General features: G+C 43.4%; 2 protein-coding genes across 5 annotated transcripts; one reads left to right on the top strand and one right to left on the bottom strand.

Moving 5' to 3' along the window:
• Positions 1-3,690: 3,690 nt before the first annotated feature.
• mettl3 (methyltransferase like 3) lies at positions 3,691-9,718 on the bottom strand. The gene is given in 12 exon segments (XM_030430887.1): positions 3,691-3,920; positions 4,016-4,128; positions 4,237-4,302; positions 4,468-4,576; positions 4,671-4,709; positions 5,050-5,237; positions 5,324-5,537; positions 7,487-7,662; positions 7,806-8,258; positions 8,377-8,517; positions 8,519-8,568; positions 9,586-9,718. Coding segments are annotated over 12 exon segments (1,767 nt in total). The 5' UTR covers positions 9,689-9,718; the 3' UTR covers positions 3,691-3,805.
• On the top strand, positions 9,595-15,219 carry ttc5 (tetratricopeptide repeat domain 5). 4 transcript variants are annotated; one of them, XM_030430892.1, is made up of 10 exons: positions 9,595-9,730; positions 10,191-10,301; positions 11,544-11,676; positions 11,771-11,982; positions 12,225-12,375; positions 12,837-12,928; positions 13,018-13,221; positions 14,236-14,450; positions 14,552-14,696; positions 14,793-15,219. In XM_030430892.1, the coding sequence occupies exons 2-10, from the start codon at positions 10,239-10,241 to the stop codon at positions 14,910-14,912; spliced, it is 1,335 nt and encodes a 444-aa protein (XP_030286752.1). In that variant the 5' UTR covers positions 9,595-9,730; positions 10,191-10,238; the 3' UTR covers positions 14,913-15,219. The 4 variants fall into 4 exon arrangements, with proteins under 4 accessions (XP_030286752.1, XP_030286749.1, XP_030286748.1 ...); XM_030430889.1 differs by having other exon boundaries at positions 9,598-9,730; positions 10,188-10,301; XM_030430888.1 differs by lacking the exon at positions 9,595-9,730 and adding an exon at positions 9,994-10,061 and having other exon boundaries at positions 10,188-10,301.
• The last annotated feature ends 607 nt before the right edge of the window (positions 15,220-15,826 follow it).

The following is a 15,826-nucleotide window of genomic DNA, read 5'->3' as shown; positions in this document are numbered from 1 at the left end:
CATCTTTTCTAGTCATTTTGTGTCGCTTAATAGTCATTTTGAGTCTCTTTGTTGTCGGTTTTGAATGTTTTTGTAGTGGCTTTGGCTCTCTATTTACTCGTTTTGTGTCCCTTTTATGGTTTTTTGGGGGGGGATTTTGTTGTAGTTGTTTTGCTAAAAATACATGCAAGAGACACAGAAGGACTAAAAAGAGAAGCATCGTTTGAGTCTTTCTGTGTCTCTTGCATGTATTTCAAGTTGTTTAAGTCTCTTTGCATCTCTTTTGGGCTCGCATGGCATTGTTTTGACGTCTCTTCCCGGTTGTTCTGCGTCTCCTGTAGTTGTTTTGCAGCACTTTGTGGCCATCGTGCATGTTTTTCTAGCCTATTTCTGTCCCCTTGTGTTTTTTCTAATTATTACAAAAGAGAGATTGTTTTTGATGAGGCCATACATAAGAGGCAGCCAGATAAGATCTGATAGTCCATTTCTCATTGAAGTAACACAGGTTTGTGTTCTTTGTTAACCCATCCTGTCGTCCTATAAACTCCTCCTGTCATAAAGTGAGCCAGCGGCTATTTTAGGTTGCCTTTTTTTTTTTTATGACGGAAGGACTCATGAAATGGTTTGCATAGTGTGTTATGCCTTTGCTCACCTGGACACGGGTCATTTCACCGTGGTCACTGGTGTTTGATCTTGTTAAGGTTACACATAAAACTTCAGGTAACTCGCGTCAGAAACAACACAGCGACACAACTCTGCTTTTACCCTCACAGCACGATGGACATTGTCGAGATCCATCACCTCCTGTTTCACCTGACCTATTTTCTTAACCTGATTAGACTAAAATAAATACCTTTGAGGGTTTTTTTTTGCACTCTAAGTAAATAAGGCTCAGTGCTGGCGTGTGGACCTGGCTTTATCTTAACATCGAGGGGCGCCTCAGATAGAGGGACATTCCTCTAAGGGGAATTTAGGAGTTTTACTGACTTGTTGCTCAGTGATTGGGATCTATGGTGTCTGCAGAGTTTTATACCAAAGATTGGACCTTCAGGGCAGAGGACAATGACAACAGTAGCTTTAGCACCGGCTGAGATGTGAACCTGTCTTCTCAGATGACCTCTATGTAATTTGTCTGGTTGTCAGAAGAGGACTTAACGATTCCCCTGTCTGCCCGCAGCCCATTGACGTCCTCTTCCTGGATTAGGTCGGCGTGCAGGATGATGATGATGATGATGGTGATGATGGCGCTGTAACTACTGACGGATTGGCTTGTTGCTGGGAACACTGCGCCACGCAGTGATACTGCCAGCTTACATTAGGCCGTGGCGTCTCTTGAAGGTGCAGGATCATAATTCCATTAAACCCTGACCCGGTTAGGAGACAAGGAGCTGTCAGCTGGCACCCAGACATGTTGCGATTATGATAAGGCCGCTTAAATGGCAGCCATTGAAAGTCTAATGATTGAAATGTGAGTTAAATATTAATCCGGTTGCAGTTTAGGAGGCTATACCTCTGTCAGAAAGGCACAGTGGCGTGCACAGACTTTTTGAAGGGCAGGGGCGAAAAGAAGGGCACTTTAGCGTGTTTTTTGGCTCCCAAGAGGGCACTTTAGCGTGTTTTGGCTCCCAAGAGGCCACTTTAGCACGCGTTTTGGCTCCCAAGAGGGCACTTTAGCATGCGTTTTGGCTCCCAAGAGGCCACCGTAGCACGTGTTTTGGCAACCACTTTAGCGCGTTTTGGCTCCCAAGAGGGCACTTTAGCATGCGTTTTGGCTCCCAAGAGGGCAGTTTATCATGTTTTAACCAGCCAAAGGGGCAGTTTAGTGGGTTTTGCCAACCAAGAGGGCACTTTGGCATGCTTTTTTGGCTCCCAAGAAGGCACTTTAGCACACGTTTTGGCTCCCACATTAGCGCACATTTTTCACTGCCCCCCTGCCCCCCCCCCCCCCCCCCCCCCCTGTGCACATCACTGGAAAGGGAACTCGGTGCATTGAAATAGGCCGTAATCTGAAGTTTTTGTCTACATTTTTAAAGATGTTTTAATAATTCATTCTCTCCTTTCTGTCTCCAGACGTCTCTGTCATCATGGGTGTGAAGATGCTGCAGTGCTTTCCTTTCTACAGACGCTGTAAAGAGCGCTGCAAGAGCCGGCAGTGCCCTCCAGCTGCAGGTGAGAGGCAACTGCACTCATGACTTTTTGAGAAATTCAAAGTAGATCAAGTTAAGAGCCATTTCTTCATCTTGCCCGACTCTCTGTCCCCTCAGTTCCCATCGAAGAGATGAAGCCCCGCCTCTGCTCCACCACATCCTGGAGCAGTGACAGCGAGGGAGCGGGGAGCCTGAGCCGGGGCTCCCAGATATACTTCTCCACCAAGGCCCGGCTGTCTTTCAGACACCAGCTGGACAGCAACATCAACGCCGTGGACGCCACCTACTGAGGAGACGAATAGGACTCCAGGATTAGAGTTTTCCGCTCACGCCAGGAGCCTGTGGTTCAGACCCAGCCGAGCATCTATCGTCACCTCTTAGATGTGATCAACAGTAGTCGCGCACAGCCACAGACGCTTTTTAACCCTTCATCGCTTTGCCAACCGACAAAGACCCTCCTGATGACTAATCAGATCCACCGAGGGACGGGAGAAAACAGACTTGGTTTTCAAACTCTGTGCATTAAAGGTTTCATGAGACTGAACTCTTTAAAGGAAGGGACCCCGAATGGATATGACGCCGATGAGAGAGAGAGAGAGAGAGAGAGGGAAGACAGCAGAGACTTGTTTACAGCATTCAACACCAAAACGTGCATTACTTTTTGGATAAACTTTTTTTTTTTTTTTTTCTAAATACATTTCTTTATCATTTTTATTTCAGTACCATTTGTGTTGATTTTTCAGTCCGCTGATGATAATAACGGCCCCACGTGAGTTTGGGGGGGGGGGGGGAGATACTAACCGAGCGGGATGAGCGCTGACCCTGAAAGTTTGATGAAGAACGGCTCCATCATTAGCAGCTGTCACGAGCGATGTGATGGGTTAACTGTCTAATCCTCCTTTGTGACAAACCCCAGAGCTTTTTAAATACTAGAAGCGAATGCGTTGCGGTCATGTTGACATTATGTATGATATTTGCAGACAACTTTGAGGATGATCCGCTGCAGGTTTTTTTTGCCTCTTTTTTAAGCATGAAGTAAACTGAGCTGCACAGCAAAAACTTTTTTCTATCAGGTGTTTTGTCATGTTTGTCTCCATCTCACTCAAATTTCTTTTAACATTTTTTTTTAATATATATAATGAATTAAACCTCCTGGTTGCATTCGATATTAAACTGTATTTACATGTTTGTAAACAATCCCTAATCGCTGATTTGTAGGATGAACAGGGTTCTGCATTTGCCTAAATTGAACAGATATGAATGTAATCACTGCTCCCAAATGACTGTGACAAATTAAAAAAAAAAACGTAAATTTTTGTCCTTTAATGCAAAAGTGACTGTGAGCTATTCAAACCTACAGTACATCAAAACACCAGTATCTTCATCGTTTACTAACAAAATAACAAAAAAACCCTGACATTAAAAAGGTCTCCTGTGTTTTTATTGGTGGTGAATGTGAATTTTTTTGCCGCATTAAAAGATGCAGATCACACACAGCCATGAAGTGAAAACATCATCTCTGCATGTGGTTTTCAGTGTTTTCTTCACCGAGACACACACGATGTATCTTATTAACAAACATTTATTTAAGAAATGAGTTCATTGGTATAAAAAGACACAAGAACAAAAACAGACTACAGACAAAGTTCTCCAGGCGCGTGACCGCTGATTAAAAGTCATCACTGCATGTTTTTGGGTTTGGAGATGACGCCGTCCGGGTAGCGCTTCTTAAACCGAGCCACGACGTCCGGATCCAACAGATGAATGCCATCGAGCTGGTTTCCAAGGGTTACCCTGCGAGTAGACGGGGGAAAAAAATCACAATCAGTGCACTTAAAATACACAGATTAGTTACTTGCTCTTTAAACTGAAGTGTGTTGGTGTGTTACCAGTTGGGCTGGACATTGTGGGGTCGACCGAAAAGCTCAATCTTCCTGGTGCCGGGCGACAGTCTCTCGATCATGCCGTAGATCTCATCTGGTTTGTGACTGGTGGAGCGGACCTGGAAGAGTGTTGGAACAGCTGAATCTTTATCACGTTACAGTTATGCTTTTCAGGTTATAGAAATCACTATGTGTGTAAATGCAAAATAAGTATGTCGGGAGATTACCTCTGCAACAATAACGTCACAGTCCAAACCTCTGTTGAAGCCCTGAGGGTTTCCCTTCACACCCACCTGAGGAGAAAAACATCACATTTTCTGCATTAGTTACCTCACCTGACAACACAAAGAAGGCAGCCCAGTATTCTGCTTCTAGCTATTGGGCGTTGTCTCGAACTACCATGCAAGAAGAGAGTATGAAAAATACAAGAGAGGAGACGTGAGGAGAGTACGACGTACGAGACAGTGCTCCTTCCCGTGGTTCAGCCAGTGGCCCGTCCGTCCCGTGCGGATGATTCTCTGGAGCTGGTTGGTTTTCACCCAGATGATTTCATCCACGCGGTCATAGCTGAGAAAAAAAAAAAAGCAATGAATTCTATTAAATGGTGTCCTAACGAACGCACTATCTTGATGGCGGTCGATGCGGAGAAGGACGAACTCACCCCCACAGGCTGAGACACTCTCTGCCCAGCTCCATAGCCCTGCAAGACGAGAAGTTGAGCAGATGAAGAGTTTCAGCAGATAAAACTGTATAAGGGAGTGTGTATTCGTATCGTTAAATTGGATATATATCTTAACACTACGAGTGGATTGAACTAAATAAGCTGTAACCTTTTGAGTGACAAACTGGAAAAACAAATGAATTTATGAATGTTTGTATAGCAGTGATATAAACTAAAAGTCTGAATAAAAAGTGTTTGTTGCGGCTTGTTGCTGAAAAAGTGAGCTGGTAAGTGTTTAGTTCAAGGACACCTGGACAATGTGGGACACTAAAACAATCCTGATGTGAAGATCTAGGCCTCCTCTTATTGTTTTAGTTACCTGCCAGTGACCCAGAGGAAGAGGAAGCCGTCATCTTGCAGGATGGGAATGTTGAGCTTTCTCATCTCGTCGTCAGTCAGCGTGCCGTAGGGCAGCTCCATGTGGATGTCCCACGGAGGGTCGGCCATCACCACGGCAAACTTCCCCAGGATGGACACGTCCAGGTAGCGGATATCACAGCAGATCCACTATAAAGAAGAAAAAAAACAAACGGTCAACATCTGTCCGCCCCCCCCTTCATCTTCTTCCCTCACCCGTCCTCTCCCGTCCTCACCTGTGAGGGGAACAGTTTGCCCACGTTGCTGTCCGCGTCCCCCGCGTGAAGCCCGAGCTCCGTGGTCCCGGCCTGGGGCCCCAGCAGGCACCCCTCGGCCTCCGGGGGGCTGTCGATCTCGTAGTGGACGTACTTGCAGGTGTCCATGTGGAAACAGGTGTTGAGGAAGGAGCAGTCGCCGAGGCTCTCGTCTGTGTGCTTGTTGATGATGCGCCTTAACGAAAACATAGGGGGGCACAATGTGAACAGCTGCGTAAACTGGAAATGTTTATGTAACGTCATTTTATGCCAACAGCCTCATGTTGGAATCGGAATCTACGAAACTAAAGCACAAACAATCCATAAAAAAAAAACACAGGGAGGATAATACAAATATTTTTACCCTGCACAAATGTCAGTGAAGATTATTAAATTATAAATCTGTCCTAGATGCACCCTCTTTCCATGTGCCCCCTTAAAAACACGTCTACTTGTGACCTACTTGTATCTGATCATTTTTCAAAGCCTGGAGGGATAAAATGATGCAATAGTTCACAAAAATTAAGCAGCTAAATGCGTTCTCGGTTCCTTAATATCTCATTATTCATCTTCTGATCTGGTGAGACTTATTTTGAGACCCGGCCACCAGGTAGGTGTTACAGAACCAGTATCGTAGACCATAGGGGTGTGCCAAAATATCGATACTACGATATATCGCGATATTTCGTCTTGAGGTACGTTATCGATACACTGGTGCCAAATATCGATATTTAAAAATGTAAAAAAAAAAAAAAAAAATATATATATATATATTTTCTTTTTTTTGGCCCACCACCACCACCACCACCCCTCTTCGGAGGACAGCTTTATCTTTATTCAAACATAGGTATACAACCAAATGAAATTTAAAAAATGGTTTAAGCAGCTCTGAATCCCACACATATAGATATTTAATGATAGTTGTAGTCAGTGTGTGTGTTAAGAAGAGACACTGTGCAATATACTCTTTGTTTACTTGGCTGTCATTCATGTGAAATTGATTGACAATGTTTTGTAATTTCTGTGAAATGGATTCAGTGCAGTCAATAAATTATGAATTTCTTTAGTGACACAGACATCGTGATGTATCGTGGATGAAATTTCTTGCAATATGCCGATTATGGCAGAAACGCTGTATCGTGATATTATCGTTATCGTGGGCAAAATATCGTGATAGTATCGTATCACAAGGTACCTGGTGATACCCAGCCCTAGTAGACCATGTGGATTAAGTAAGTAGGTATATTTACTAAAGTACAATTAAGAACAATTTTCAAACTTACACCAAAACATTTACCTGACTACTTTAATAGTTTCATATCACTTTGCAGATTTAGTGAATAATACGAACTATGATAAACTAATTAATAGTTTATAACAGGTTGATTGATAATAAATAAACTATGTAATATTATAGATCAAACTTTATTGATCCCCTAGAGGACATCTTCATACTGTATATTAAACAGTATGTCCTTGTCTTATGCATGCATAAGACAAGGGCAGCTTATATTGTTTATGTTTGTAAATACACTGGGATAGGCGCAATAAGCTTAGCTTCTGCCTATTCCATTTCAGACTTGATGTTTATCTATGTCTTTATCTGTTAAATGTTTAAATGTCTGAATAAATAAAAATAAATCTGAAATCTGAAAACTGCATAATGACTACATATACTGGTCATACTTCAAGTAAATTTTAATGGATACGCCTTTATAGTCTTATAGTGTTAAGGTCTTTCCAAGTTTTAAATGTAATAATTTATTTACATCATTAGCATTAGAAGTCAGTGTCTTGTTATAACATTTTCATCTGTGTTGTGCAGTTTACGGTGGGAGTAGTATTTTAATCTCGTTTATGGTGACCTCTTCAGGTCAAATAATATAAATCTTTTATTTATTTTTTTTTATTTGCAGCTTTGATGCCTTTATTTGACAGTCGATAGTAGGTAGATGACAAGAAACAAACAGAAAGGAAGACGTAAAAGCACTGAACTGCAAAGCAAGCTCCTCATTTATCTGAATCAATTAAAAATCTGACCCGTGCAGTCGAAGGTTTCTGCTGTAAAGTGCCTGATAAAAGACTTCATCACGCAGACATAAACCTACAGAAGAACAGTTTTAAAGTATGCTGAGGAAGACTGACCGGAAGTGTAACTTGGTGCACGGCTGCGGTGTGTCCCCGGAGCGCACGCACTCCTCTTTGGTCCCGTGGTCGCAGAACTCTTGGACCTGAGCTCGGCCGCGGGACCGGAACTTCTCCACGATGGACTGCTCTTTAGCTGTGCTGGCGTTCAGCAGCTCCAGGATCTCTCTGCTCACCTGGCATGAAATCACATTCATATCAGTGATCAGAACTTCAAAACTCCTCTGCTTTACTTGCGTGTACATTTAACTAGTTCACCTTTACAATAATTGAGGTGCTGTGACGAGGAGATATTAGTCGGTCTCCTCTTTCTTCTTACCTTCTTGCTCTGCTGCTCTTTAGTGGACTGTTGGTTCAGGAGGCTCTCTATCTCCATGTCCAAATGAGACGACGGGTTTTTGCTGCTCCTGCCCTTCTTGTCAGCCCCGCTCCCCGATGCTGAAGGCCCCGCCATCTGTGTTGAGGAAGCCGGTGTGACCGAGGTGAAGGAAGTGCGCGGAGGAGAGGCCGAGCTCTGGAGCGAGGGCGGGAAGCCTGGAGCTCTTTTACTGTGGGTCGGATCTTCTGCCTTTCTCTTGACTCCGGTCCGCTGGGCTCCGGCCGCGGACCCGATCATGGCCCACAGTTTCGTGTGGTCCACTGACACCACAATTGAGGGGGAGGAAGCGGTAGAAGAAGAGGCTAAAGCGGGCTGACGGACCTCGATGAGCTCCTGAGCGGAAAACTTTAGCAGCAGGCTCTGGATGCATCCATGACTGACATCTGTCCCAGACTGTGAGCGGGAATCAAGCAGACGAGGGAGAATTTATAAAAACTGAAATATGTAGTTCTTAATGTGATACAAAATTTTCCACAAGCATTTGGCATTCTTGCTCACGACAGAGACTCACACTGTTGAGTTCATTTGTGAGGGCGAGTGAGTCTGTTGGCATCGAAAGACTCAGATCAGAGAGATATCCCAGCAGCCTCTTCTCTAGTTCGGGGTCTGGTGGTTTCTCCTTCTCCTCCTGAGGCTGAAACGGTGCAGACGGAGCCGGGACTGTCACTCCTGGCTGTGGAGCCCTCTGTGCTGCTGCCACCGTCTGACCGAGAGGAAACAACAGAGGTTTAACGCCCTCATTAGAAGAGGCTTGACGAGGCTTTCCATATCATTTAGGTAACAGATTAATTGATTGCCATAACCTTACAGTCCTGTTTGATCAGATTTCAGGATACTCTGCAGCATTTTCAATTGTGAAAATGCGAGGCCAAAGAATTACATGACGACACTGTCAAACTGATTTCATGTAGAACACTTATTTTGATCGCTACTGTGTTATGGATTCATTTTAGTACACAACAACATAGTAAAGTGGTTGTAGAAAACTGAACAACATTGGTTTTACAGTTTTGAGATGGACAATGTAAGTATGCTTGCTTATTGTCAGGAGAATTATAAAGAAGAAACAACTAACATTCAAAATATTCATATAAAATAAAACAAGCAGTAAAATGTAATCAAACGAGGTGTGTCCTATTTGTCCAATTTAGTAATACAATTCGGCACTGGTTTCGAGTCACTGGGTCACATGACATGGAATCTATTGATAAGAAATGCTGAATTTTCATAATAAATACTCATATAAAACAGAAGAAGCAGTACAATCCAATACAAAGAGGTGTGTTCTATTTGTCCCATTTGATAATAGAATTCGGCACCGGTTTGGAGTCACTGGGTCACATGACGTGGACCTATTGTAAAGAAATGCTGAATTTTCATAATAAATATTCATTTAAAATACAAGAAGCAGTAAAATCCAATACAAAGAGGTGTGTCTTAATCGTCCCATTTAGTCATATAATTCGGCATAGGTTTGAAAGTTTGACAGCTGCCAGATTGACGTTATCATTTCCAACATTTGCTCGTATAAACAGACAATTTTGAGACATCACTTCGGCCGAGAGTAACAAAGAAAACAGCCATTTGTCTTCATATTTCAGGATACACGGAATAAACGATTAACCGAATAATCGGTTGCACACTCAACTGATTGCTCGCTAACATAAACAGTCGGAGGTTGCTGCCCAGCTAGTGGCCCAGCTCCCTGGTCAGAACCTACCCCCGGACAGCTGTGCGGGATCCTTCCGCCGCCGCTGCAGCCTCTCCCGCAGAGAGTCCAACTGCTTCTTGTGCGCCTGAATGTTGCTCCATGTGTCCGACATGACGAGCAATGATGCCAACACAAACACCGCTCACACTAAACGGTATGTAGACAAAAAGTTGAGCACTGTCCGCCTTGTTTGGAGCCAAGAATGTATGGTACACGGCGGCAAGTGTCGGAGCAGCATCTTGATCGAGAGATCGGACGTTCCGGCTGAGTCGTGATGTGTAAACGAATAGTTCTGGCGATATTATCACATGAAATTAATATACTATCACACTTGTATCAGCCTGAACTATAAGCTCTTTTTTCGAAGGATAAAGTGTACAATAAAAATCTAATTTGTTAATTAGTGAGGAGGTTCTTTGTCGGAATCATTTTGGGTACGGACTACTCCAACTTCCGGCGTGACTGAAATTGAAAGGCTGTTTCCGGTTTGTTAAAATTATTGCATTCGTCCATTTATAGATTAGAAATGACTGTTTTCTGACATTATATCAACATTACAACTGCACTTTTTATACTTTTTTCTTAACTCGGCGCATTTTCCTTCACTCCAGCAGCCGCTCTTCTTCGCTGACAGGCTATTGGTGCCCCAAGCTAGTGCAAAGATGGCGGAAGAGGAGAAGAGTGGTGAGCCAGTGAAAGACAAAAACGAACTGGAAATTATGAAGGTATTTGTTCTTAAATATATCATGCTTAAGTATATATCCACCAAGTGGCCGAGCTGTTTTGTTTTGCTGATCTTTCGTGAAGCGAGGGTCGCGTTGTGTCTTACTTTGCTCGCTGGAAGAGTCGTTACTATAACAACTGGGTGCAACTGTCATGCTAGTAACGGACCTTTCTTGGTTTTTAGTCGTCATATTTGATGTAATGTGATATTCATGTGTGGCACTTCTCTTGTTTTGTGTAAACGGCCTCCTTTCTTTTATTGTGCCAGACCGAGCGGCCTGAAAAAAGACTTTAAACGTGCACGCTCTGGTTGCATCCATCCCTTTTCTTGCTGAGTCACCAGATTGCAATTTTGCCTGAAGACTTTTAAATGCACCGAGCGTGACCACTGTGGATGCACCGATATATGTTTTTACACTCAAGCCATCCTTAATCGAAAGCCCTACACAATTGTATAGGCTATTGGAAGAAATGCAGGTGCGTAGATGGTTAAGCGTTACAAAAAAAGCCTGTCAGATTTATATAAGTCTGTATTTAATTTTCTGATATATGAATTATAGCCTGTTGCTGATTTCACAGTTGTTTTAAAAGGGCAAAAAGTACAAAATCAAAGCAACAGAGGCGCCTATATCCTTACTTATGGTCCCAGGTAATGGGTCAACTCAATAGCTTCTTTCATTACAGACCTTCTCTGTCTGCTAAACTCCATGCACCTTGTAATCCCTCTGTTAAAAAAAAAAAAGTCCAGGGGTTATTTTTTCCCCTTAGAAATGAGCTCATTAGTTCTCTTTGTGATTAATAAACTGACCACATGTAAAATCTTCCGATCTGCTGGGAACCACTGTGTTTTAAAAAGAAATCAATTGTCCGGTTTTATGATTTGTCAGACATGGAAAGCTTGTCTTCATCTTCTCAACTGATGATAGGTGTTGAAAACACTAAGACAAAGGATGGAAATAAATCCAGGTCTTTGTCTTATAATTTTTCAGTTTCCCTGATAAAAGCTGATGTTCTGTCAGTTAAACAAAACTAAAAAAAGGTGGCGTAGCATGTTTACCGTGGTACTGACCTGTCCGAAAGAACAAGAAAAATGCAAACTACCACCAGAGGTATGCTGGCATATTGGTGCAAGTATCTCTAATGGCTCGTGGCTGTCCCAGTTTTTGAGTGTATTCTTAACAGATTTAAAAATAGATCAAATAGTCACGTTTCTCCCCCTCCCTCCCCGCGCCCTTCCATTACAGGAGCTGGTGGATGAGCTGTATAATTTCCGAGATTGCTATTTCGAGACTCACGGCGTGGAGGAGGCTGGGAGGAAACAAAGCGATGTCGCAAAGGAGATAGAGAAGACTTTGAAGAAGCTGGAGGAGAAAGAAGGTGAGTGCTGTATTCACGCGACAGCACTCCAGCCTTTGATTTGCATAGTGTCTGTCACACCAACTGTTATGTCTGTGTTTTCGGCCTCCCGCAGATCACTTTAAACACAAAGCAGAGTTCCTGCTGCAGAAGGGCAGGTGCCTGAACGTCGCTCCTGACTTCAGTGCCGTGGCGGAGGAGTGCCTTTCCCGCGCCGTGAAGCTGGAGCCTGGCCTGGTGGACGGCTGGAACACGTTAGGGGAGCAGTACTGGAAAAAAGGAGACCTGATCGGTGCCAAGAACTGCTTCACTGGAGCCCTGCAACAGGTACAGGGAGGACAGGAAGAGGGAGGGATGTGATATCAGCTCAGTGAAGCATTCTCTTTCATGGCTTTTCACATTAAAAGCCATCATTTTAGAAACCACATTCCTAGATACGTAGTAACACACAAGGTATTGTACTAGCTGCTTCCATTAGAAGGTTTGGCAAGTTTTAAACACATCACAATGGTACAAATCATGGACTATAACAAATACTATAACTGATGAATTTACTTCCACCTCTGTAGAGCAAGAACAAAGTGTCTCTACGTAACCTGTCCATGGTGCTGAGACAGCTGCCGGCAGCGGACAGCGCCGCACATGCAAAGCAGGTGATGGAGAGCGTGGACATGGCCCGACAAGCCGTCCAGCTGGATGTCACAGACGGGACATCCTGGTGTGAGTAGAGCATCAGTGTACATGGCAAGCAAAACATGTGATAATCAGCGACTTGGAGAAGTGGCGGACCCTTTTGTTTTCTCCCTGGTCGTTGCGCTGAGTCAGAGAAGTCAGTAAACGTGACTGTTTGAGTTCCATGTCGTTTGAGTCCGAGCGAAAACTCAAACTCGGAGCAGAGCATCATCTGTTCAGCTTGACCTGGAAGTGAAGGGTCCCCATGTTTAGAAAAAGCCGAGACAGTTGTGTTTTTTAACCACTAGATGGAAGCATAGAGCAGCATTTGGTCAAGGGTAAATTGAAGTCTGGACGATGAGGCATACAGGTAAAAATATGGCATCCACATGTTGGCCTAAGGAGAAAATTGAAAGAGCAGATGAAGAAACAACTGTCCAAAGTTTGTTGTGCTCTCTCAAACCTTTTGTCATGTCCTAAGTCTGTTCTTTATGTTGTTGTTTCTACAGATATACTGGGAAACGCCAATGTGTCCCTGTTTTTCAGCTGTGGGCAGAATCCACAGTTGTCTCAACAAGCTTTAAGTGCCTATGCACAATCTGTGAGTACTGAGCACTGAACATGTGTGTTGCTCCATCACTACTTTGCACTACTGTACTAGTGTTTGATTCCTCTCTTCTATGTTTGTAGGAGAAAGTAGACAGAGCCGCCTCCTGTTACCCAGAGCTGCATTTTAACCGATCCACACTGTTCCAGTATGAGGAGATGTTCAGCTCAGCGCTCGGCGGCTACAGCCGAGCGGCGGAGCTCGACCCGGGCTGGGAGGAGCCTCTAGAGAGGGAGAAGCAGCTGCTGGAGTATCTGCGGAAAGTCACGGAACTCTTGCAGAACAAGGTGGGAGAAGCTGTCAATGCAATTATTGACATTACATTACATAACGTAAACAGTTTCATGATGGAAGGACAGATGTTGAACGACAATTACTGCCACGTCAGTATCTGCAATGTGGTGAAAGTCATGGCACATTTAGTCATATTTTTTTTCCCCTATCCTATGAAGTAACTAGGAAGGTAATCAACACATCATTTTCTTGATTAGTTAAATAATCATTTGGTCCCTTAAATGTCTGAAAATGGTGAAAAACAACTGGCACAAGTTCCCATTGCCCCAGAGGAAAGTCTTCAACTATTATGTTTAGTCAGGTAAGCAATCCAAAACCAAAAATATTTAGATTTCTGTCACAGGAGAATAAGAAAACTACAAAAGATTTGCATTTAAGAGTCTGGGCACGACCACTTTATCCAGTTTTCACTTAAAATACTTCCGTCAGATTTACACAAAATCTTTGCCAATTGGCGCGCAGGTGGTCGAGTGGTTAGAGCGCATGCCATACACGCAGCCGACCACGGTTCGATTCCAGCCGGAGGTCCTTTGCTGCATGTCACATCCCCCTCTCTCTCCCATATTTCCTATCTGTCTACTGCTTAATAAAGGTGTCTATGCCAAAGAAATCTTTAAAAAAAAAAAAAAAATCATTGCCAATTAATTTTCTGTCAGCAGACTGGTTGATTTAGCATTTTAGCTCAGTACAAGTAGAATATTGATTTGTTGTCAACAAAGCTCAGTTCAAAAAAGACACCAGATTTGACACCAGAAAGAAAGAAAACTCAGATAATGGCAAAAAGGTGAAGAGGGAACAATGAAAAGAAAGAAGCTGGAGGAAATGTTATGTCTAAGTTTTCTGCTTTTAGAAATTGTAACAAGAAACAAACCCTTGCATGTGTTTGCTTACAGTCATGAATACTGCCATCCAGATAAAGACAATATAATTTTTCACCACAGGGTGGCAGCAAAGCACGGCCTTATCTCTTGTTCCGCTCCTAACCTTCAGTCTCTCCATCTCTTCAGGGGAAGGTGAAGGCTCGTCGGCTACGGACGATGCTCTCTAACCTCAGCACGTCGGCCTTGGGTCCCTGCTCCTCGCCCGAGTTTCGTTCCCCGACAGGCCGCGTAGGCAGCCTGGAGCCCCGAACTCTTTCTTCCCTCACGCAAGGCCACAACGCCGGGGTGGCCGCCCTGGGCAAGGTGGTGTTCAGCCTGGCCTCCGAGGGTCGCATGGCCTTGTGAGTGCAGCTTATTTCTATCATTATCAGCTCAATTATCCAGATGCTGTGGCTTGGTGAGACAGTTGAGAAAATAATCTGGATTCCCTTTTTTCCCGCAGTACGTTTGGCATGGTGGACAGCGAGGAGACATGTATAGTGGTGATGGTGTACAACACAGCAGACAGCTGGGGCGTCCTGATAGGAGACTCTGTAGTCATTCCTGAACCTCAGGTCAAGCGAAACAGTATAACACATAAAGATGAGGTCAGTTTTCTCATGTGCAGCTCAACATATACAGTAATCTCCCCTCATGAGTCTTTCTAACTGGTCTGACTTTGGTTTGTCTTCTCTCTCTGGCAGTCATTTGACTTCAGGAGTATACGAGTGGACTCCCCTCTGCTCCTCATCGTCAACGGCAAGAAGCAAAACGTCCAAAGTCAGCTCGCTGCCTCCGTCAGCTACAAGCCCCTGAGTGAATGAGCTCAACGAGAAACACAAGGACCAAATGTTTTTGTTTTTTTTCCCTGAATTTTGAAGAAGAGTTTGGATAATTATTGAAGTTTCCAAAGTCTGTGCCTGTTTTTAAGTTGTTTTGTAAATAGTTGTCACCCTGTTACTTTCGTCTTTAGAGCCACCGTTTGTTAATATTTATAAATTGTTCTTTTTTGTATTCTGTTGTTCTGGGGATATCATGGGTTTGTTGCTACGTGAACTATCCTGTGACGATTGGTGACGATGAGATGTCAGAATTGTGTCTTTCCTCCTAAAGAAAATCCTTTTGTCTTAATCCCATTGTCTGTGTGGTGTCTGAAAACAGCTGTTTTCAAATCAGCAGATCATCGGCCACCAGGGGTCTCCAAAAGTGTACTCAGTGAAGCTGCTACTAATAATAGAACATCACCACATGCCTTAGTTGGGTGTCCCAGTAAACTATACCAGTGAGTTAGCATGCTCAATACAGGGACCTGAAACCAAAGCAGTTAAATGGTCATTTATTTTAACATTTAATAGTTAAAATATCTGTGCAAAAAAAAAAACTCTGGCCTAATCCCAATGTTCAGACTTAAATGCATGGAGGGCTGTCCTGCAGATGTTTTTCAGCCCTTTATGCCCATTTTTTTTTGTTGACAGAAAATTGATGAATTTAATTATTCTCTATGCAAAATGCTGTATTCACAAGTAGTAAGTAGTAGTAGTCGTAAGACGTAGTAAGAGTCTGAAATCATGGAACGTTATCTTTGTATCTGTGGATTCCTGTTTCTGTTTTTGTTATTCAACATTTTAAATCTTTTATTTGTTTTTCATTTTTTACATTTGACGTGCATCATTCATTATGCAGTGAAAAACTCACAATATTAAGTGCAGGGCCTGTGTGTGTTTCCTAACACACACAG

This window comes from Sparus aurata, chromosome 10, assembly GCF_900880675.1.
Source record: "Sparus aurata chromosome 10, fSpaAur1.1, whole genome shotgun sequence".
NCBI classification, from domain to species: Eukaryota; Metazoa; Chordata; class Actinopteri; order Spariformes; family Sparidae; genus Sparus; species Sparus aurata.
Note: the sequence above shows the minus strand (reverse complement) of the source record. Positions and strands in the feature narration are given on the sequence as shown.